The following is a 25,374-nucleotide window of genomic DNA, read 5'->3' as shown; positions in this document are numbered from 1 at the left end:
TCCCTCCTCTGTATTCATCATCTCTCCTTTTTGTGTATTGCTATGTCCTTGATGACATTAAGCCTCGAGGCACAAGGCCATAGGATGGAGGAAACAACCAAAGAAAGTAATTGACAGGCAGCCTCAGTCAGGTCAGAAACACTAGGCTGAGGCTGTATGTCAATCTAGTTCCTATTGTCCTTTCCTCTGGCATCTGGCCTCGTGGCGCAAGGGACTGCATCATTGAGGATTCAATATCTTGCAAAAAAACAAAAAAAACAATTCAAAGGTTATTCATGAAGGTTAAGTCATTTGACATTGTGATGTTGAACGAGAAATCTCCAAAAAAACATGTTGCTCTGAACTGGATGAAAGCAGGATAACTTATTTTCTCCACAGAGGAGGGGCAACACAGAGGCAAGAGAGACCAGAGGCCACAGAACAAGGATGAGAGAAAGGAGTTTGACTGGCACCCATGGTAGGGGGTAAACACTTCCTCCATCACACCAAACACATCCTCCCCAAAGGTCAAAGTTCAAAGGTCAGGCGTCACCACTTCCTGTTTCTTCTCCGGGACGGACTCTCCGTCCGAGTCAATGTCCGAATCAATCAGCGAGCGTCCCGTGCGGTCCGAGTCCGGCGAGCCCGCGTGGGTGTGCGAGTCCGCCTGCGCACGCAGCAAGTTTGTGTTTGTGTGTGTCTGCGGCGGACGCGAGGGTGAGTGCGGGCGCGAGTGGGGGCCGTCGGAGGCCGGGTTGCTGCCGCTGCCGGACTCGCTCTCCTCCAGGGTGTCTGTCCGCGAGAAGAGGCCAAAGTCCAGCAGGCGCCCCGGGGAGGAGCGGCCGCTCTCGCTCTCCTCGCCCGTGTAGCACCAGTCGTCCACGTCCACGAACCACTCGGGCCACAGCCGCCGTCGCATGCGCTCACAGTACATGGCCAAGTTGATCAGCTCCCCTGAGGAAGAGGGGAAATGGGAAGTATTAGTATTAGTATTAGTATTATAAGTACAAATATGTGCTACTGTATATGTTTACTGCAATGTTTACAATAATGTGTAGTAGGTCTGAGTGTAGGTTTTGTATTTGTGTGTTTGTGTAAGCTGTGTGTGTGTGTGTGTGTGTGTGTGTGTGTGTGTGTGTGTGTGTGTGTGTGTGTGTGTGTGTGTGTGTGTGTGTGTGTGTGTGTGTGTGTGTGTGTGTGTGTGTGTGTGTGTGTGTGCGTGCGCGTGTGTGTAAGAGAGAGCGTGCATGTGTATGTTAACTGATGTAAGGCATTTTGCTATACTCAATTTTTTGCTATATGTTTACTGCAATGTGCAATAATGTTTACGTCTTGTATTTGTGTATCTATGTATTGTGAATCTAATCTACTCTACTCTACTCTACTACTAAGTACAACTAACTTCTCTCACCGCGGCGACTCTGCATCCTGGATGTTACCCCTCGCTTATTCTTTATTCTTCCACGCATCTTAAGCTTTTGCGGGCCATTCAACAAAATCGGTTAATTTTATATCCTTGTGAAATTATGCCTTTAACGATGATGCAACATAGATATTACATACAGTGTGTTAAAAGGCAAAAAAAGAGAACTTGAATTTTGACCAATTTTTGACATGGAAAAGGAACCCATTTCATAGAATGGGCCCTTGTACATTCTGTTGTAAGACTCTTTAGGTAAAACTGTCTGTTAAGTGCAATGCAAAGTCAAAGTACAAGCTATGTGTGTTTATATAGCAAATTTAAATTCCATCAAAAAGCCTTGGATGTTGACAAATGTGGATGGATATACAATAGAAATGTCAGACTACCAGTAACACAAAGATGACACGGCAAAAACACTGCAGCACATACATACAGTACAGCATACTGCAGTTCCAAAAGTTCCTAAAATAGACATTACATAAAGTAGCAGCCTACAATAAAATATGCATCTCCTTAAATCTTCACGCGAGAAAAAGTGTATTCAACATCTATCTCACATTTTCACTCTTATGTACACTCACATGCACACACATCATGTACACTCTTATATTTCAAAAACTGCATTTTTATATTATCATTATCATTATTATACAATTTCTTTGAGACCTTGAATTTCCCTCAGTTGTCAGGTGTACTAACACTGGAGCAACAGTGCCCTCTAGTGGACAGAAACAGTAGCTGCTTTTGTAACAGCCACGATTACCAAACTGCCTGGTTATCAAACAGACAAATGGCCACTCCGTCACAGCCCTGCTACCACTCTTTATGAAACACACTGCATGGAGACACTCTGAAATGCAGAGCATGACAGTGTATGTACACTATATGGCAATAGCCATAGCTTCTAATGCGATTACATGTATAAACCTCATGTAAACAGGCAAATAATTTCCTTAAATATGAACATTTTTATGTATAATAGTGTATACAATACAATCTGAGAGTGTGTGTTGATGGTATTGGTAGGTAGCCTGCCTAACTTTAATCAGCAGGTCTACGTGAGTGCGTGTGATTACCACTCAGTCACAGCCCTCCTACTCCTCCTTATGAAACATAGTGCATGGAGACACTCTAAAATGGAGAGCATGAAGGTGAATGTAGAGCATATGAAATGATAGCCACGTTTAGATGTGCAATTTCAATGCGATTAAATGTATACGCTGACAAAATATACCTCATGCACAGGCAAATACTCTCCTTGTATAATAATGATAATAATAACACTTTCGTTTTATATAGCGCCTTTCAAAACACCCAAGGTCACTTACTGTAACAAGGTATCATGTAAGAAAGTGTATGTGTGCGTGCATGTAAGAGAATGTGCTTGTGGAGCTAGCAGCCATAAGCCTCCAGGAAGAGATGTGTCTTAAGGTGTTGTTTAAACATGGCCAGTGAAGGGGCATTCTGGATGTGGTCGGGCAGATTGTTCCAAATATAGTATATAAATATATATAAATATATATATAAATTATTTAATGGATAAACATAGTGTGTGTATACAATACAATGTGTGTGTGTGTGTGTGTGTGTGTGTGTGTGTGTGTGTGTGTGTGTGTGTGTGTGTGTGTGTGTGTGTGTGTGTGTGTGTGTGTGTGTGTGTGTGTGTGTGTGTGTGTGTGTGTGTTGTTGATGGCATTGGATGTCTGCCTACCCTTAATCAGCCACTGTGTGTGTGTGCGCACATGCGTGTGTGCGTCTGTGTGTGTATGATGGTCTTGGTGGCTATCTTTAATGAGTTGCTCTGGGCACATGTGTGTGTGTGTGTGTGTGTGATAGCCATCATGTGTGTGCGTGTGTGCGTGCGCGCGTGCGTTCATGATAGTCTACCTACCTTTAATGAGTTGCTCTGGACACGTGTGATAGCCAGTATGTGTGTGTGTGCGTGCGTGTGTGTGTGTGTGTGTGTGTGTGTGTGTGTGTGTGTGTGTGTGTGTGTGTGCGTGCGTGCGTGCACTGATGATGGTCTACATACCCTTAATGAGTTGCTCTGGGCGTGTGCCAGGCACGCTCCACATAGCCTGGGCCAGGTGCCCAAACACTGTGGCATCCACCGTGGTCAACTTAGACCCCATCATGTACTTCTTATCACCTATAGGGCACACACACACACGCACACGCACACACACACACACACACACACACACACACACACACACACACACACACACACACACACACACACACACACACACACGCATACACACAATACTCAATCAATAAGCCTAGACCCCATCATGTACTTCTTATCACCTATAGGCCACACACACAAGCATGCACACGCAATACTCAATTACAGGACACTTTATGATAATGTGCCATAACAACATGACAGGGCAGTCATGGGTGAGCGGTTAGGGCGTCAAACTTGCATCCCAGAGGTTGCCGGTTCGACTCCCGACCCGCCAGGTTGGTGGGGGTAGTAATCAACCAGTGCTCTCCCCCATCCTCCTCCATGACTGAGGTACCCTGAGCATGGTACCGTCCCACCGCACTGCTCCCCATGGGGCGCCACTGAGGGCTGCCCCCTTGCACGGGTGAGGCATAAATGCAATTTCGTTGTGTGCAGTGTGCACTTGTGTGCTGTGGAGTGCTGTGTCACAAAGACAATGGGAGTTGGAGTTTCCCAATGGGCTTTCACTTTCACTTCACTTTCATAACAAATAGCAAACTGATCATTATAACTTTTGAATACATGCTCATAAAGGTTGGAGCAGGCTTCAACCATCATTTTTTTTCTTCTTTTTAGGGTGCTGACCAAAATATTGTAAAACTGAAAAGTGAGAAACTGTCGCATGGTGGGACCGTTTCTCACTTTTCACCTTTTGAATATATTACTGTATTCCATTTCATTTGAAGCGAGGTAGACTCACACTCCAACTAATGACTGGACACATTTTCGCCGCAATGAAACCAAAATGTGCCATGTACGCAAACAGGGAGATACGCGTAAACTCAACAACAAAAACACCACACCACACACAAGCATACTACATAGACACAAGCACACAAATATGAACACACACATTTGCGCACTCATATAAACATACAAACACATACAGACACTATCCTCACAGTAACGCATGCACGTGTGCAGACATTCATGCTGACACAAACGCACATGCTGACACACACACAGTTTGATTCGTTTATTTGGGAGGACCAATAATTATTGAGAAAACAATACAGCGCCCCAAACAATGTTAAAGAAGCAATAATGTGTCTTTTACATCAATACCAAAATTATAGTGGTCTACAGCCTCTTCAAGGATACAAGTGGCATCTCATTCTCCATATATGCAAACTGCCTATAACTGTAGATAGTGAGCAATACTTAGCTAGCTGCTTTGCTTTTTTCTTATTTAAACCGGCTATTTGCAGTCCTCTCACACACAGTCTATGAACATGGGCTAGGCTACCATAGATAAGTGCCACCATGGATGTTTTGTAGCCACTGTCTGTCAATGAATGAACTATTGGTTGATATTTCACCCTTTGAAACCCACTATCCTCCTCACCCACCTAGCAGTATGGCCAGCGCCCTCATGTCCTTCTCCATGAGTGTGTAGACCTGCTCCTTGGAGAAGCGGCCGATGCCGTGGCCATACATCTCCCTCTGCACCACGCTGCCCGTCACGTGGCTCACGATCCACTTGTGCACGTCGCTCAGGGGCCCGGAGATGGACAGCTGCTTCTGCGTCTCCTCCAGGTTGTCCACCCACTGGCAGTAGGCGATAGTCCTGCCAACACAAAACCACATTACAAATATATTACATACACACATAAACACATGTAGTGACTAGTGACAACTCGTGGCAAAAAGCAATAGTCCTGCAAACAGAAACACATTACAAATATATTGGTAACACTTCATATTATACATACTGTATATTCACATGAAGGAATTATACACACAACACATTACAAGCGTATTACATGCACATACTGTACAAGTACGTATATGCATATACAGCACAGTGTACAAATGATAGCACATCCACACTGCACATCCACACTGACAATAGGCAACATAGTCATGCAAAACATAAAGAAATGCACTCGGAGAGTGCAGACCTCCTCCAAGGAAGTTGTTTGACTACTACATGTGGGCAGTCATGGGTGAGCGGTTAGGGCGTCAGACTTGCATCCCAGAGGTTGCCGGTTCGACTCCCGACCCGCCAGGTTGGTGGGGGGGAGTAATCAACCAGTGCTCTCCCCCATCCTCCTCCATGACTGAGGTACCCTGAGCATGGTACCGTCCCACCGCACTGCTCCCCATGGGGCGCCACTGAGGGCTGCCCCCTTGCACGGGTGAGGCATAAATGCAATTTCGTTGTGTGCAGTGTGCACTTGTGTGCTGTGGAGTGCTGTGTCACAATGACAATGGGAGCTGGAGTTTCCCAATGGGCTTAAATTCATTTGACTACAGTTAGAAACTGGAATGTCCAAATTCGCCCTAGCCTAGATACGGATCATGATCCGTATCACCATCAAAATTGAATTATTTCTTCCTTTTGTCATTTCCAACAACTCCACAGAATTTCATGAAAATCCATTCATAAGCTTTTGATTTATCCTGATGACAAACAGACAGACAAACAGACAGACAGACAAACCTGACCGAAAACATTACCTCCTTGGTGGAGGTCATTACAAACATATTACATACCTATGACAAATGCATTATACACACACTAGCAGTAGACAATAATCCAGCAAACATAAAGAAATGACCAACATATTACATACATACTTGCCTACTGCACACACACACACACACACACACACACACACACACACACACACACAGGTGATAGTGCAGATATACATACATTGCAATCATATTACCATATAAACACACCGAGAGCAAGCAATAGACATGGGTATCAAGAAAAAAACTGCCTCTGGTTATGGATGAGAACAACATTGCTTTTGACTGTGCTAGCCAGGTGACACAAAATCTTCTAAAACTTTTGTGCTTGCACAGAATGTTCTGAAATTTTAAGGACATGCAGACTTTGTCCAAAGACTTTGTCCAAAGTCCAACTTTTGTTTCTTTCTTCTGCCCGTCAGTGCCCTCTCTCCTCTTTATACCAGGATCCAAGATCAGCACAGCACCAGCCCTTAGTGTCCACACACTACTTACTGTATGCAGGGCCGATGACTGCTTTGGCCAGGCACAGGTCATCTGAAAGACCCCCTCCACCCAGGGGGTGCCGGGACAAACTCATTTGAAAGGGCCCCTCTATAAATGCATACATAAATGCTATGAGAACCCACTTCTGGGTCCCCTCTCAACCTGTGTCTGGGACAACTGACCCCTTTGTGCCTCCCTGTTGGCGTCCCTGACTGTATGTGCTCTACTATGACCTCTACACTGAACCACAGTACCCACAGAGAGAGCACAGCTCACATGCAGTGCACACACAAACACGCACAGACGTGCATGTACACTCAAGCACACACACACACACACAGACGTGCGCACGCACACACACACACAGACACACACACACAGACACACACACACAGACGCAGACGCGCGGGAACAAACTAACACACACACACACACACACACACACTCACACACACACACAGACGTGCACGCGCACACACACGCACGCACGCACGCACGCACGCACGCACGCATGCACACACACACACACACACACACACACACACACACACACACACACACACACACACACACACACACACACACACACACACACAACCAGACAGGAAGAGCATACACACACATCTTAATAACTGTCACGTACAGCCAGCCTGTGTGTGAGTGTGAGTGACGTGGGAGGCTTGGAGTCTCTGGCAGTGCTCCCTCCCCTGTAATGCAATATGAGCCCAGCTCTAACTGAGTCAGACACAGGACAAATGGCCAGACAACACACAACACTGAAACAACACAGCACTGCAGTAAAAAGACACTGAGATGGCAGTTTAGCTTCACTGCCAATGTCAAATAAACTACTTGTTACTCTATTGCTGCAATATGGTGCAGCATCACAGGAGCAATTCGTCGATTTCAGGAAATGGCATTTACTTCATTATACTGCACTGTACTACGAAAATGGTTCACACAGCAAGGAATTTATATCTTAGAGGCAACAAAACAGATCTGACTTGAGTTTTCAGTGGCATGAATTTGTCCTGAATTTATGCACTTCAGACTATTAGTGATTAGGGCTGGGTAAAATAATCGATTTAATCGATAATCGATCAATATCATTAAAAAATTTCATAATCGATTCACAGGGCACAAAATTGATTTTTTTTTGTTCTTTTTCTTTTTGTTCTTTTTGTTTAATTTAGGTCTATGGAAAATACCCAGTAGGTATTAGTCAATTAGGCCTAGGCCTACTTATTACAAATTAGCAATCTGTTGACACTGTCAAGCCACAGCCCTTTGACATTTTTATATAGACATAGGCAACAGCATCTTTTGGGCGAAATCCTTGCACCAAGAAGGGAACGGATTGAATCAATTCGGAATGAATCGCATCGAATCAAATTTAATCGTGATAAATCGATTCAAAGCCCTAAGAATCGGAATCGAATCGATACAGGAACATGGCTGTGATACCCGGCCCTATTAGTGATATATTTTTGGTAAGGTGCAGACCAGGCATCTCAGACATATCGATCATCAACTTTCACTACACACTTATTTTAAATGTCAGGTGATACATATCGCTCAGGTGATTGTATCAGTGATACCAATCAGGCGATACCAATCGCACCTGTGCCTTCTGAGGCACTGATGAAGGGGCTTCAGGCAGTCAGCAATACACATGAACGGCGTGACGTGTGCCATATGCGTTACGCCCTTTTTTTGGGGGGGAAACATTAAAGAATAAACGAAAGACAATGACCTGTAGACTAGCTTTGTTCACGCTCAACATGCCGAAAACATTTTGTGTTGCCGGCTGTTCAAATAATATAGCCAAACAGCCATGGCTGAAGTACTGTGTTCATTTAGGCTAGCCGATGTTGCATGTAACTTAATGAGACATTCGGTTTGATTTCCCCCAAAAAAGGCCGTAATGCACATTCACGAGCAAAGTACCCGGATGGCCGTTCATACGAATGCCAAGCAAATAGAAAACAAACCTGTATTTACACAAGATATCAAGTGATAGAATCTCTTTGGGGTGGAGGAGACAAAGCAGACATCGCTGGCTTTGACAAGACTAACCCCTAGCCCAACCCTCCCCAATCTCCAGACCCATCAGCACATCATCTCATTTTCATCTAAATGGATTAAATCTCTATCAGATTGGGACTTCATTAGCCAGACATTAATCAAACGTTTTGTCATTCTCTCTAGGTAGCATTCCAGACGGTAACAGAGACCAGACTGCTGAGTGAGGATCCAGTCCCACTCAAAATTTAATCTTTTACTCACATCGGGGAAGGAGTTAACATTTTGAATGAGTGAAAAATCACAATCACTATGAAAAATTTCTCATTAGATGTGGCAAACTGTGGTGAATATTTTGAATTTGTCCTATGAGACAATCAGGTGCTGAGGTGATGTCTGAGGAAAGCATGGAAGGCCTAAAATACACATATAATTGGGGGAAAAAATCTGGTTGAGGCAGATGTTGCTTTGACATAGTTGCCAATATGTCGGTGTTGTTTACCTATGGACATCCTGTTATCTAGTGACGCATATACTGCAATACATCCCATCCAAACAGATTACAAAATAGTTTGACCGATCTGACGGTTGTGTTGTCAGTATCTGTTGTATCTTCGAGGATGAGCAGTGTTATGTATACAGGGTTTCACTCTTCGTTACATTGCTCATTTCTCCAACTCAAATGACTCATCAGCTGTAGTTCTACATTTTATGAACTTGTCTACTGACTGCCCTTATGGGTAAATACAGCAATGGATGGATTTAATGGGCTAATTTAGGGTACTTTCCGATTCACTATAAAGGAGCAACAGTATAATTAGGGTTGGATGAGGCAGAGAATCTGAATGTGCATTTCATAATCTTGCATTTCATACATCTTTTAACCCCAGCTTAAATAGGAACAACACACCCACTAACAAGCTCGCACACACACACGCAAACACGCAAACACGCACACACACACACACACACACACACACACACACACACACACACACACACACACACACACACACACTCACTAGCCGGATATATGGAAGGAATCAAGCCCAGAAAAGACAGATCATGTTCCCGGCCCAGTTAAGGACGTGGTCAATAGTGCTCTGGCTGCATGCTCTGTTGTGGCATCAGCTTTCACTTCAAATGAATGGAAAAGGGACATTACTCAGCGGATGTTTACAACACAGTCATCTTGCTGTTCAGCAGCGTATGCTGGCATGGCCCATATTCAGGATACAAGATACAATGGCAGTCCTGGACCAGGAGTTTGAAATAAGGGACGTCCATAATTTGTGCACAGCACGACGATATTATTTAAAGGTGCACAGTGTATGGTGCCCTGAGTATCTATTGTAACTATGCTCATTGAAACGGTGCTGTATTCTGTCTTTTCATTCATATTTGCTAAATAATGAACTAATATTTACTAGTAAGAACAAAATAGAGTATGTTTTGCAGCTGAAAATATCAATTTCTGGAAATTCAAAATGGCGGACAATGGAGAAGATCCCCTTTTTCATGTATGATAAATATAATTTTCTCTAAATAATTAGGGATGTCCGGACCTCCCTTACCTCTTAGGTGGATATGGCCATGTCCTGGACAACAACCCTTAGAGAAGAAATACTACAGCCCTATTGCCCTATTGTACCAAGCACAGTCATTATGGTAATACTGGTGGGACAAGATAGAAGCCATAATGAATGCTAAAGTTCAAAGGAGAAATTACGTATGTGCACATACCATCAGTTGGACAATGTGATGATGTCCAAAAAAGGGAAAATACAGTCTCATGTTGGCATCACAGCATAGATACGTATTTTTAATTGTGTTTAAGGTACTAACATTGGTGCACTAGTGGCCAAATAGTAGTTAGTAATTGAAATCAAATCAAGTTGAAACAAAAAAACAGCAGTTTTACCAGTGTGAGAGAAACAATAGAAAATATTTCATTTTGACAATTTTTTCAATTGGTATTGCTATAGATCAGGGATGGGCAACTGGAGGCCCAGGGGCCACATGCGGCCCGCCTCTGCACTCAGTATGGCCCTTAGATAAGGTATAACTTAAAAAATAATAATGACAATATTATTTAAACCACTACTATTCATCTGTTGTAATAATTATACTGTTGGTCGATAGAGAACACTGCTATTCCTTCCAAACAATGCGCAGTCAGGTCAGTGGTCATGTGGCCCTCCGATGGTGGCCCTCCTTATCATGAAAGTTGCCCATCGCTGCTATAGATATAGATTTAGAAACAAACTCTTCAAATGATCAATGTTTTGAATGTTTGCTGGGTCTTCTTTGACTCTTCTGGGCTGAACTATTTTCCTGGAGAACCAGAAGAGTCAAAATGTTGCTAATTTTTAAATACCAATTGGAAGTTTAAGCAGTGCAGTGGACGTTACACTCACTCACACTGTCTTCTCTCAGTCGGATGACAAATCCTGATCATCACCATGACTACACAGTAGTAGTACACAGTGATATTTCCTACCCTGCTCCAACAGAAAATCCCACGAGGGAGCTCATTACCATGTTGTATCCCATGCCATCTGTCCTCTGGCCGGCCCCATATGCCCATAGCCGCATCTTCATAATAATTACAATGTTTTTAAAGTCAAATTGTCAATCACATTGACTCTATCTGCCAGCTTTCCCAATGTGACATCTTAGAGTATTTAGAGACTATTTAGTTGACCATACATGTAGGTCATGCAAGCTAAAGAAAATAGAATGTATTCAAATATGCAGACAGATGCAGTCAGGCTGAGGCAGACTTTTTTGGACTTTATTTGAGACAGGACAGTGAAGATAGAGACAGGAAAGCAGTGGGGATAGAGACAGGGGCAGCATCGAGAATTAAACTCAGGTCCCCAGCGTAACAACAGTTCCTTAGCAGTTTGAGCCACAGCCAACGCTATGGTTCATTCCTCACTTTTTAAGAGATGCAGTTGTAATAGTAGCCCATGCATGACATTTCCACTACAGCATCTACCTTAACAGCTGTAGCCTCAGGATGCAGCATTGTCAACATGACGTACAGTACCACTCATTAACCTGAAAGGGAGCTTACAGTGAAAAAAAATGGCAGGAGGAGCACAACAAATCTCATATGTCCTATAGGTTAATCTACTCGGAGTACCTCAGCCACTAGACATACTTCAATGGACAGCACAGTCATGTTTTTGTCATTCAGGGGCCTTGAGGCCTCTCCTGGCTGTCACAGTATGTGCACACGCACTCCAGCTTCTGCTTTTATTTATGAACCGTCAATCAGTCAGTCAATGTTATTTACGGCGCTCAGGAGCAGGAAGAGGAGGGAGAGGAGGAAGAGGAGAGGAAGGGGGGGGAGGAGCTCCACATTGCACCTCTTCGGGCCTTCAGACTGAAAATAGAGAGCAACACCTATATAGTAGACCGACTCCTGAAGAACAACTAGCCCCCACTACACTGGCCTCCCCGCAACACCATAAATAATGCACTCGATAGCCATATGGGGGGCTATAAATAGCTCTGTCTTCAGGGGAAGGGTCGATAGAGAGAGAGAGAGAGAGAGAGAGAGAGAGAGAGAGAGAGAGAGAGAGAGAGAGGGGGGGGGGGGGGAGAGAGAGGGGGGGGGGAGCGAGAGAGAGAGAGAGAGAGAGAGAGAGAGAGAGAGAGAGAGAGGAGTAAAGGAAGAGTGAGGTTAGGAAACCAGAGATTGAAGAGGACAAGGAGCAACTGATGCTAAGTGAGAGGTTTACATGAGAGCTAATGGCTTTGGGGCGTTTAGAGGTTTGCATGAGAGACCATAGGGATATTTCATAAGGAGAGGCAAGAGAAGCCAACCTGTTGTTACCATAGCATAGCATAGCATACCATAGCAATGTTATAATAATCCAGTTGGGTCAACAGTGAGTCGGATCAGACAGTGATTCCATCTGCATCAAATTAAAGCAACTTACTTACTTAAGAAGGTCACAGTAGATAGTAGTATTCTAAGCAAGCATCATATATAGTTTCAGAAGCACTCTAACTGTGCGTGTACACCAGAAGCGACCTAAGCTACTGAGTAGTCAAGGTCGTTGAAGAAGTTTTTGGAGGTTGGGGTGCGCACATCCACAAAGCAGTTATCCAGGTGCCAGACAGAAGTGGTAGACAGACAGTGTGATGAAATGGTCTAAGACGTTAAAGTTCTTTCATAGACATCAGGGTGGTATAACAACAGCTAGTGACACTGTTGAATACATTTCAATATTTTTAAAAAATCATATTCACTGCTTGCACATTATAATTACTAATTATTTGTCTATTTAATTCATACAAAAGTGCCAATGCCTCCAACAGGCCAGTCCATATCTCCTGAGCTCCCACCGTACACAGTCTGGCTGTTGCATCAAGCTCTATCAATCATCAATCATCCGTCTATCAAATGCCATTGTTTGCTATCAGAGATGCAATCACTCAGACAACAGATTCTGATGTCATACTGTATGCATAGCTTCAGCTTGGAGGGAACAACTGAGGACAGGTGGGTTGGCGAGGCACTAAATCCAAAGCAGTGTCACAAGGGCTTCATTCCATTATCTTAACTCCCAGCCTCCCTTGTGCTTGTGGCCTTGTGCTGAAGTTGTAAGAAAAATATCATTTTCTTATTAGCAATTGGGATGGGATGTTACGGCTAGGCTGACAGCGGGGCGACTTTATTGTTTTCTCCACGTAGGTGGGGCATCAGCGAAGTGCGAGGCTACAAGCACAAGTCGAGGACGAGATTATGGGCTGTGCCCAAGAAGTATGGGCGTGCCTAGCCTAACTGGAAACATCTCCCATGCACCAACGGGCATGCACCTCTTTCCCACTAATCTAACAAGCATGGTACAGCAGCACCGGATGACTCTGTTCCCCTAAAGCAGACTGTGGTCCCCACCATTCCCGGCTGCTGGTGTGAATCATTCAGAGTCTCCGGGCATGGTACGGCTGACTCACTCACTCACTCACTCACTCACTCACTCACTCACTCACTCACTCACTCACTCACTCACTCACTCACTCACTCACTCACTCACTCACTCACTCACTCACTCACTCACTCACTCACTCACTCACTCACTCACTCTCTCACTCACTCTAGATGCTCGCTTCTTGTCTCACACACTCACTAGTCCAGATTTTCACTCAATCACTCACTCACAAGTACAGATGCTTGGTCACTCACTCACTCACTCACTCACTCACTCGCTCAGTTTCACTCTTTCACAGCACACATGCTTGCACATATGCCATGCTCAGATGCTTACTCGCTCACTCGCTCACGCGCTCACTCACTCACTCACTCACTCACTCACTCACTCACTCACTCACTCACTCACTCACTCACTCACTCACTCACTCACTCACTCACTCGCTCACTCACTCACTCAGTTTCACTCACTCACAGCACATGTATGCTTGGTCGCTCACCCATGCACTAGTTCAGATGCTCAGTCAATCAGTCACTCAGTCACTCACTCAGTACAGATGTTCAGCTGTTCACTCTCTCACCAGCACAGATGTTTAACCGTTTACTCACTCACCCAACCACACATTCACCAGCTTACTCACACACCCACTCGCAAGCAACGCACCCACCCAATCTCCTACTTACTACCACACCCACTCACTCATTCTTTCATTCACACACTCATTCCCTCACCAAGTCACACAAAATGTACCACCCACCCAATCTCTCACTCACTAACACACTCACTCACAATATGCCTACTCATTCACTCACTCACTCCCTCCCTAACACACTCACTAACTCACTCAAACACTCACTCACAATGTGCCTACTCACTCACTCACTCACTCACTCACTCACTCACTCACTCACTCACTCACTCACTCACTCACTCACTCACTCACTCACTCACTCAAACACTCACTCAAACACTCACTCAAACACTCACTCACTCACTCACTCACTCACTCAAACACTCACTCACTCACTCAAACACTCACTCACTTACTCACTCACTCAAGCACTCAAGCACTCATCACTCCCCTCACTCACTACAACACTCACCCACTCACTCATTCTTTCATTCACACACTCATTCCCTCACCAAGTCACACAAAATGTACCACCCACCCAATCTCTCACTCACTAACACACTCACTCACAATATGCCTACTCATTCACTCACTCACTCACTCACTCACTCACTCCTTCCCTCACCCAGTCACATACAATGTACCACCCACCCAATCTCTCACTCACTCACTCACTCACTCACTCACTCAAGCACTCCCTCCCTCCCTAACACACTCACACACTCACTCACTCACACACTCACTCACTCACTCACTCACTCACTCACTCAAGCACTCACTCAAGCACTCAAGCACTCATCACTCCCCTCACTCATTCACTCACTCACTCCCTCCCTAACACACTCACTAACTCACTATGCACCCGTCCATTCTCTCACTCAGTCACTCACTGACTCCCTATCCACCTCTCCACCCCTCACCAGTAGAGGTGTTCCTCCACCATCCAGGTCTATCTCCCTCTCTCCCTCCCTCCCTCCCTCACTCACTCACTCATTCACTCACTCACTATGCTCTGAGCTCCCAAAAAATCGGGAACCCCTCCCATTTTCTTGGGAATCAAACAACCATTAACAAACCAATGGAGGCCGTTTGGGAAATGCCGTTTGGGAAATGTTAATTGCTATGTTCTTTGTCAGACCAAGAGATTTGAAAGTCGATGATAATCAGGCTATCCCCCCCCGACTCTGTCCCTTACCAGTAGAGGTGTTCCTCCACCATGCGTGTGATGGCGTGGGACACGGCCCTCTCCTGATCGCTCAGGCCCTTGTTAAGGTCCACGCCCAACCGGTCCTCCAGGAAGTCGATGATGAACTCCGTGCCGAACACCTGCTGACGGTTGTACTCGATCCAGGGCATCTTCCCTTGAGGCGACAGCTTCCCGTCGAAGTAGTTCTGGAGGAGGAAGAAGAAAGGTGGAATTCGATTAAATTTCTTTCACAATGTGGCCATTATGAAGCACTTTGTGTCTGTGTTGATGGTGATACTGTGAGGTTGTCTCTTGTAATTCACTGCATAGCCATAGATATAACAGAGTTACCTTGAGCTTTGATCTCTGGTCACATGGTTTTACGCTAGCCTCAGAGTTTCCAGCTAAACTCATCTCTGCTTTACAGGTACATTTGTGTTAACATGGCTAGGTTACATGTACTAATTCTACAAAGTTGGCTGTGTTGCCATTGTCCTGAAACATGTTACCATTTAATGTTGAGTAATTAAACAGTTCGTTGAAATGGGGAGCTTTAAAATGCCCAAAAAATGTTGTTTTATCAATTCCTCTCAGAGACTTGAATGATACTCTATGGAAACAAACGCTACATCCGGAAACTTGTGAAAGCTGCGCAAAACAGCAAGATCAGCCATGTTTGACCATATATGGTCAATTTTGCCGTACAGATCCTATAGTAACAGTCTAACTCTTTACATAGATGTCTCTGAGACACTGTGTTGTCTACAAAGACAGCTGTAGCTATTCAGTATGTTACTTTAGTTTGACTTATGATATATCAACCATGGCAGCAGCCACAGATCATTCAAACTGACCTGCAGTTCACTTCACATTGTGAGGGATGGATAAGACGCGTATCACTTTACGCAGATGTAATTAGGTTAATGTTGCTTAAAGTGGGAAAATGAAAGATTTAATCCATGTAAAGAGGCTTGTGAGCAAAAACACTTGTGTCCACTGTAGGAGATGTAGCTATAGTTGACATTAGGGCACCTGCAACACCAAAAGGTGGTGCCTTTGCATTTTGGTCTGCCCTTAACCTGATGGACTCTGACCATATGACCTAATTTCATGATACAACAGTTTGAGAAATCAGGAACACTGTGCTTTCTGATGCTACGAAGAATAATAGACAATAAGAACAATAAGACAATAAGAAATAAGAGAGTATGTTTCCTTCCTCAAAAAAATAACTGAATGTTGCTGCTGTTGGAAATGGAACACAATGGTGTACACACAGTTTTATCAGCAGCAATAACATACTGTAGCTACATTGACGGCAAATGTTTCCAACTCGAGACAGCAGGAAAGGAAATGTTCAGGGAATGACAGGACTCTGTTCTGATCCGGTCCAATTCCATTAGGAGCCTACTCTGCCAATTCTCCAATGCATCTTGGTCTGTATCTCAGTGAGCTGCTTACAGTGCCAGACAGACTGCTAATTCCCAACTTACATAGACAGGATCCAGCCCATTCAGCCTCAGTAGTCTTTGTGGAGCATATATTTACATGTCAGACAAGCAAAGGGTTTAGAAAGGGGACCTATTTGCACATCAAACAGCTCTGTTATTATGGGTCACAAATAGCAAGGCATTTGGGTCTGTTTCACTGTTCAGGTCCCCAACAACATCTGCTGTTAACAGTGCACGGCTATGTCTGTGGCGGAAAATAATACTATTCAATCTGTGTTTTATATGTGTAGTCTTTTAGGACTGTCCTAAGATAAGTTAACCCCTTAGCGTAGAGCCTATGTTATAACCTTACTGTCACCAAAATTGTAATGGCCATGTCTTAATCTGGTACTGTCATACAAGCAATGTTGTTATGATGTAGTTGAGTATTTTCAGCAAATAGTGAATAGGCCCGCCGGCAACCCCATCTGCAATAAGAGGCTACACAGAGGTGGACATATTGGATTGAGAAAGTCCCAAACCGTGTATTTTGTCTGTCTGTGCTCTCAACGCACAAGATTTCATCATGTATCTCCTCCGCCTGGAATCAGCGGTGTAAGTTAAGAGGAAAACATGTGTGAAAGAAATGTGGTCAGCGATTAAGTGTAACAGTGTTAGATAAACAATAAGCCACTTGAGTCTGTGGGTTATGCTCTATTGATAACGGGCAAGGGGACGTTTACGGCACTCCGCTTCGCGTCGTGCCCCACTCCCCTTGGCCGTTATCAATCGAGCATAACCCACGGCCTCTCGTGGCTTATTGCTTAAATAAATTTGACAGTCATAGTGCATTACTAAAGGTCCTCTGTTATGTCATAGTAGAGTAATACAATGGTTCATTGTCAATGACTATTAAAGCGTGCCACCGGTGATATGCCGTGCATTATGGTGCTACACACACCTCAATTTATGATTAATGGCAGCTTATCATACCAAGGTTACACTTTTACATTTCATTACACTTGTTTCTGATCCTGAGAAAGGGAACGCCATTTTCTGTCCAGCCCCTGGTGCAATGGTGTTACAACTAGATAGCTTGCTCAAGGGCACTTCTGCCATGAATGATTATGCAGGAAAACATTTAGCTATTTGCCTTGTATGCACTCTAACATTCTTTGTACACACACACATAGAAACACACACATAGAAACACACACGCACACACACACACACACACACACACACACACAAATTTGTGGGGCTCTCCCATTGATTTCCATTCATATTAACCCTAACAATAGCTCAAGAATTATAAACGGTGCCCAGACCAAAACAATCCCTGACCTTAAAACCTGTGAGGAAATGTTTTTACAATTTTACTTTTACCAGTAACAACAAAACTACCAAGAAAACCGCTGCTCGATTTATGTACCATTTTCTCCACAGGTTACGTTTGGACATCTGACATCCAACAATGGTTCTCTCTCTCTCTCTCTCTCTCTCTCTCTCTCTCTCTCTCTCTCTCTCTCTCTCTCTCTCTCTCTCTCTCTCTCTCTCTCTCTCTCTCTCTCACACATCACACACACACACACACACACACACACACACACACACACACACACACACACACACACACACACACACACACACGCACAGTTACCTGATAGGGAAGGTCCACCATGCGCAGGAAGGTCTCCATCTTGAGGCAGAATGGAGACAGGCTGGGCATCCCGTTCTTTGGTCTTGAGAACTGGTGCAGGATGATGGCATCCTGTGAGTCCATCTGCTCGTCTTTCCTGAAACACCAACATGCACCCATTTTAATAACATTACATTACACTAGCTTGTGCTTTTATCCAAAGCAACTTTAACCCAGCAAGACATAGCCCCTGTTATAAATAAGCTGCTCCCAAAATGGCAACGATCAAGTCGTAACGCATTACTAAAGGCCAAGTGTACTGTCATAGTGGTGACGGTAATAATGTTTTTCAGTGACTATTACAGCATTTCACTTGTGGAATGGTGTGCATTAAGGCAGTGGTTCTTAACCTGGGGTGCGGGCACCCCCTGGGGGTGCGCCAGAGATTCCAGGGGGTGCACGGAATTTTGTTTGTGTTGAGGTTGTGTCCAAAATTCTGCTAGCAAACATTATAATAAGGCCAAATTAAACCAAATGAAAACATGTTTTGGTCCCCATGTAAAGTCATTAAGGTATTGGTAAATGTTTTAAGCAAGATTCATTGTAATTATTCACTTAAATAATTTTTTTGTGCATATACGCGTGTAGAAGTTTGGGTTGGGGGTGCGCGGCTTGTCTTGGACAGAGGTAAGGGGGTGCTTTAAGAAAAAAGGTTAAGAACCACTGCATTAAGGGACTATGTTATTTAAAGGACAGGGTATTGGTTATGGTCCCTGCAGTAATGTGAAGTTGGGTTGCCTAGCTCAAGGCCGCATCAGCAATGGATGATATGAAATTCAAAGCTCTCACGACCAACACCCAAACCATGAGGCCAGGTCACCCAGGATATACTTTAATTACTTACTATTTAGTGTAAGACCACATACAATGCATCCCCATGTTTGGGGATAATGAACTGTTGTTTGGTTCTAGACATGGCCTGTAGTCGGCAATTGGCAATTGGTAATGATGAAGTTGATTTTTGTTTTGGCAACTTCACCTTGGGAAAATGTTTCTCATTTTCAGTCTTGTTTTACTAATCGGATGTTTTACAAATTAGATCTGTTTCAGCTCTGTGAAGTATGACTCCATCAACAAGACAAATGTATCAAAATATCAGCCCTTTGCACAAGTTAGAAAAAGTTAGCAGTATCGATCAGTAAGCTCCAATCTGTCCTCTTGGTTACACTCTCAAGCTCTGTTGTTTTTTTTTAAATTTATTTTTTTGTCAACACATACTGTTTTGTTTCCAACTTGTCAGGTAACTAAGCCTGCAGCACTAGGCCATCTCTAACGAGCATCTAAATGAGCATTCAGGGCATCTGAGCTCAGGCTCACATGAGATTGTGAGGCATACACGTGACAGCTGCACACAGCCTCCATTTTCATCCATTTGAGAATAAGATCACAAGACCTGCACCTGAGACACTCATAGTGCATAGTATACCACACAAGCAGTATGCACAGCACACGCCTACCCATTAACGATGACAATCAACACTTGTTATTCACAGACACCAGCCATAGTAAACAGTTGTTAATACAAAGATGGTTAAGGTGGAGTTTTGGCTTAAATAAAAAACACACAATTCAGGTGCTTCACAATGAGTGCGTTTACATGCAGTTCAGTATCCCGAATATGATCGGGATATTAAATATCCCGAATATGCGTTTGAGCATTGACACGTTCAGAATCGACGTCCTCATGAATGCGTGCACATCGTTGACTCTAACACACCAGAGATGTTTTAAGGGTATTACGAGAGACTCCACTCTTCTGGGTGGTACTGCACTCTAGGGCCGCCAATGGCGGAGTGCAGACTCCGTTCAGAATGAATGGGCTGTGCTCTCTCGACAGTGGCCACTAGGTGAACTGCAAGCATGGGTAAAATAGGGAGTGGGGAGGCTGTATGTAAAACTGGCACACATGAACAGACATTGCAGACCCTGAAGAGAGAAAACCTGCCGTCCTGAAGCGTGTACGTTGATGAAAAATAGAGATTTCAAAAAGTACACTTGTTATGCTATTTTGAGAGGGAAGAGGCTGTTTCAGAAGCATAGGAGATGTTTGTTGATACAAGACATTAAACTACTGACTGGACTAAGGACATCGGCAGGAATGCCCGTGTCTGTGGTGCCCACTGCATATCTGAAATGACTGCAAGCATCCGTTATCTTATTTCGGAGAAAACACCTGTCGAGTCTCTGTACAAGTGAACGGAGCATGGTCGATTCTGAGGCAGCGATGCGCGCGCAGCCAAATTTCGTCATATCAGACGTCAATAGAAACACCTTTTTCCGACTTCAGTATCCCGAATAAGCCCTTAATATATGTGTCAGTATCCCGAATAAGCCCTTATTATATGTGTCAGTCTCCCGAATAAGCCCTTATTCGGGATACTGAGAAATCGGGATATGCTAAGTGGAGTATTCCGATAGAAGTCGGGATACTGACACATGTAAACACCTTATCCCGAATACAGGGGCTTCCCATAGAACGCTGTTGCTGGTATCCAGGCTTAACGTATTTAAAGGGAATTCTATAACGGCCAAGAATGTAGACTGAGATATAACTTAGGCTACTGTGCTACTATAAACACCTTATCCTGAATATGATCATAACCGGGACATGCCTCATATTTGGGATACGAACTGCATATAAAAGCACTCGATAATGCTTGACCTCTAAACACTTGTGTGTCTATGTTGATACCTGTAGCAGCCTAATATGCCAACGGATCCTTGGTTGCAGATCTGGGTCAGATGGACCCAAGTGTCCGCACTTTCAGGAAATGTCACGTCTGAATGCCAAAGGCCTAATTGGCTACTGTGTTTGAGAACAGCAGTGGGTGGTGTATTGTCCTGAAAGCCCCTGAGCTATATCCTAGCAGATTGGAACACAGCCGCTGGGGATTTCACTTTTAACATGTTCAAATGGTGTGTGTGTGTGTGTGTGTGTGTGTGTGTGTGTGTGTGTGTGTGTGTGTGTGTGTGTGTGTGTGTGTGTGTGTGTGTGTGTGTGTGTGTGTGTGTGTGTCAGACAGACATTATAGTCTACATCCGCTGGAAACACAGCAGACAATGTATTGGACTTTCAGATACAGTACAACATTGCAGGCTATGGATTTCGCGTGGGTGGTAAACATGGCTTTTGCACTGTATTTTTAGAGCGCTTGGGGGTGTCTGCTCTCTGCTGACATTTGAATAAAAGAATAGTTACAGCTACTGTCTATCTATGCCACAGTGAACGCGTAGCCCAGGCTCTCAGCAGATTGACATATATCCTCAAGTGCAGTAGGACAGGCTAAGGGCATCTGGTTCCCTCATCAATAATTCAACAGAGAACGAAGCAAACAGTCTCATATCTGCGGTCTGAATCATGCCTGTATTTCACATCACCTCACCGTTTCCGAGACAGATTTAATTGCTCTTTGGGTGGGCTACTTAAACACAATGGATGTGGCCAGTAGTGTAGCCTACGTAGAATGCAGGTAAACGCAGTGTGCCCAGCTGAAAATGTCAGGGATTTCAGTATACCCACCTAAAATTGATTGATGCATTATTTAGAATAGCACAGTATACCCGCCACAAAAAATACAGTAGACCCACCACAAAACATACAGTATAGGCTACCCACCACAAAACATACAGTATACCCACCACAAAACATACAGTATAGGCTACCCGCCACAAAAATGTAGACTACACTGGATGTGACTGAGATGTGATGCTACTAATGGTGATATTCACATTAGTTGTGCAATCCAGTATGATGCTTACTTCATACAGTATTGATGACTTCTCATTCTGCTCTTTGAAATGCCTTGCACGGACTAACGTATTGTCGCTGTCCATGGTACCTAGGTGCTGAAACCTGCCACTGTTTGTTTACATAGACTGTTTACATCAGGAATTTGCATGTGCACTCAGAAAAGCATTCAACTGAGCATCTTCTGCATATTAAGTGTCAAAATGTAAAAAACATGTATTCTAAAAGGCCAACCGAGTCTCTCATCCAAACCCACAGCAGTCATCTATCGTCCATATCGACCTTACATTTTTAACCTTCGACCTCCTTCTCAATTATGGCCGGTGTTTTTCCACACTCTATAAACCGATCATTCCAAGTAGCAAGCAACGTTTTCTAAATGCAGAAGCCTAATTCGTACTCCTCGGGACGAAAACACTGCAATGAATGTACAGCAAGCCCAAGACTACACCAGACTAGGCCACTGCAGTGATGGTCGGTGAGAGCTGTAGCCTATAATTGGTCGACAGTGGCACGCTTGCCACATTAACAATAGGCCACACCTATGTCTCCCAAATTCTCCCTATGGTGTTTTTGCCATCAAATATCAAAGCAAAAGCCTTTGCATTTTTGTGGGAGGAACTCTCTGGCCCACGTGAAGCTGAGTAGGCTAGAGGACGTCCAGGGCACCAGGATGCTGTGAAAGGACATCACGCTAGGGAAGGGAAACTTACGGGCACGCAGCTCGGCATAAACCGACACGTGACTCACCGACACAGTTGTGGACATTTTTTTCTTTTTTTTCATATCAGCTGTAACGAGCAGAGGGGGAGGGATTATGGCTCGCTCGTGCGGCACGTACCGCGCGTAAACAAATAAGAAAAAGATTTGGAAATTGGTCGTACAAAGACTAATCCCTCACGGAACAACTGTTAGTGTTAGTAGCCTAGAATGTGTGTCCCCAAGCTCAGCAACCCGAATCCCGGCATGGATTTTGGGGAATTAAGGTGCACTCACCTCATGCGCTGTATCAGTGGGAAATAGATAAGATGCGGACAGTTACTGGTACCCTGAACTTATTGAGCCATTCATGATAGACTTTCACTCGCATAATCACTCACACAACACCACACATTTAATCAGCTAATGCCTAAGAGTGAATGCACCTAGCAACCATCCGCCAGCAGCTGCATCGGAGCCCTTGGCGTGGCCTATCACATCCTACCTGATAGACAGCAGTTCATGCAGAAGGTAGGCAGCCGCGGCGAGCAGAGCGCCACCCGTGATATACAACGTTTTCCTCCACCAGGACTCCGATCCCAAACTGGACATGATCCCGCCGTAGTCCTGTAGGGGAAAGGCGATAATGTATCCATAAAAGGAGTGGCGGTCATCAGAGCCGCCGAGTCCGAGGGGCAGGCTCTGATTCCGCCCAAGCTCCACAACGTACGACCGGGATAAGGCGAAGCAGGTTCCCCAGAACATTTTCTCTCATCTGGACCTGGCCCGGTGCCTTTTTGCATGTCCAACGCGGCCTCATCTAAATTCTCTACCGGTGTCCCTTCATTGTGTTATAGTGGAGCCGTGTAATGGCGAGAAGGACATCCTGACGGGAAGTGGTCCTTGCCGATGCTCACCGCTCCTGTCCTCCGCGGATGCTGCGAGTGCCTTTGTCTGTTCCAATCAGCGCTAATGGAGACCGGTGATGTCATTACGCACAGGCTGCACGTCTCCTTCAGTGAGGGAGGCTCAATTGTGAAACACTTTTCTTGTAGCAATAGATTCAATGTAGCAAAATGATCTGTATTGCTTTATTGAGTATTAACATTATATATTTGAGTTTATATTGAAACTTCTTAATAGATATAGGCTAAATGAATGACCCATCTTAAGTTATTTAACTGTTATTCTGATGGAACAAATGCAAATGCAATATTATGTTATTATAGAGCTGTATTACAAGCCCATACATAAGATAAATAAAATAAAATGTTACCACAACACCGAATATAATAAATTACCAAAATTATGTACTCGTTTATGCCCGGCGGAATTCAATATGGAAAACTTACGCGAGTCACCCATAACTTCGGATGATAAAAGATCGGTACCCATGCCAGTATTGACTGTTCAGTCATGACTGTGTCGCAGTGTTGTTCCAGCTGAGTTTTTTGTCCCACCTTAAAATTACAAAACTTCTGATAGGACGTTTCATAAGGTTTCTTAAAGGGCCCTTACACCATTTCCATTGTCAAAAGGCGCACTTCTTTGGAAGGGATTTTGTACACATCCATTTTCATAAATCTGCCATAAGGTAAGGGCTTTGACTGGGCTATTCCAGAATGTGTGAATGTGTGTTTTATTGATCTGAAGACCAATCGAAAGTGGATTTGCTTCTAAAATATTGTCCTGCTTCAGCACATCAACTGTGTGACAGACCGTTTTTTCTGTAAAATGTGTCAATAAACTTGTGAGTTAATTGTCCCACTGATAATAGCTAACTGACAAGGGCCTGAGGCACGGTACCGCCACCATACTCAAAAGAGGAGATGCTGTTTTGGTGAAAGTGTGGTAGTCCCTTTTCCTCCAAACATGATAGTGTTCCCTACACAGTTCAACCTTGGCTTCAACTTTGGACACATAACAAAGCAGGCCTATTTTGTTGTAATTCTGTGAAGCATATAAATTCTTCTTCGCCAACATCAAATGTGCAGCATTTTTTTTCCAAAACCCCCATTATTTACTTATTTTGCAGAATGAACCCCATTCTTGTGTGTGTGTTTGTGTGTGTGTCCCGTATTGTGGATATGTCAACAGAGATTGAAGGATGGTTCAGTGATTTCTGTTAGTCTTCAGATGACCCGGCCTTTAGGATTATTTTTCGTCTCATTGAGGAGTCCGTAAAATATCCTTGACGTAATTGTTGCAGGGCTGTCACCACTTGGGATGAAAGCAAAACTGCCATATTGTCTCCATTCATGGACTCTCTAACCAAGCATTTGTGAACATCACAAATTTTTAAAATTATTTTGTAACCTTTTAGATATTAAAACAAATTAATAACTCTTGATCATAGGTCATCATACAATAGCTCATCAAACAATGCCTCTCCATCAAGACAAAATTCTTAACTGGTG

General features: G+C 44.1%; 1 protein-coding gene across 1 annotated transcript; it reads right to left on the bottom strand.

Annotated features, from left to right (window-relative positions):
• Positions 1-514: 514 nt before the first annotated feature.
• Positions 515-23,850, bottom strand: faxcb (failed axon connections homolog, metaxin like GST domain containing b). Its single transcript, XM_063198299.1, has 7 exons — positions 23,463-23,850; positions 18,472-18,607; positions 15,391-15,587; positions 4,982-5,199; positions 3,435-3,551; positions 743-933; positions 515-649 (listed from the first exon to the last, which is right to left on the bottom strand). Exons 1-7 carry the CDS (start codon positions 23,720-23,722, stop codon positions 515-517), a joined length of 1,254 nt encoding a protein of 417 aa, XP_063054369.1. The 5' UTR covers positions 23,723-23,850.
• Positions 23,851-25,374: the final 1,524 nt, after the last annotated feature.

This window comes from Engraulis encrasicolus, chromosome 5, assembly GCF_034702125.1.
Source record: "Engraulis encrasicolus isolate BLACKSEA-1 chromosome 5, IST_EnEncr_1.0, whole genome shotgun sequence".
In the NCBI taxonomy this organism is placed as follows: domain Eukaryota; kingdom Metazoa; phylum Chordata; class Actinopteri; order Clupeiformes; family Engraulidae; genus Engraulis; species Engraulis encrasicolus.
This window is presented reverse-complemented; position numbering and strand designations above follow the sequence as displayed.

Excerpts from the sequence above, each read along its gene's own strand:
- faxcb (XM_063198299.1), bottom strand. The coding sequence starts at position 23,722 with ATGTTCTGGGGAACCTGCTTCGCCTTATCCCGGTCGTACGTTGTGGAG. Across the intron at positions 15,588-18,471 it reads TGGTGGACCTTCCCTATCAG|AACTACTTCGACGGGAAGCT; the intron begins GTAACTGTGCGT and ends TTCCTCCTCCAG. Across the intron at positions 934-3,434 it reads CCCAGAGCAACTCATTAAGG|GGGAGCTGATCAACTTGGCC; the intron begins GTATGTAGACCA and ends CCTCTTCCTCAG.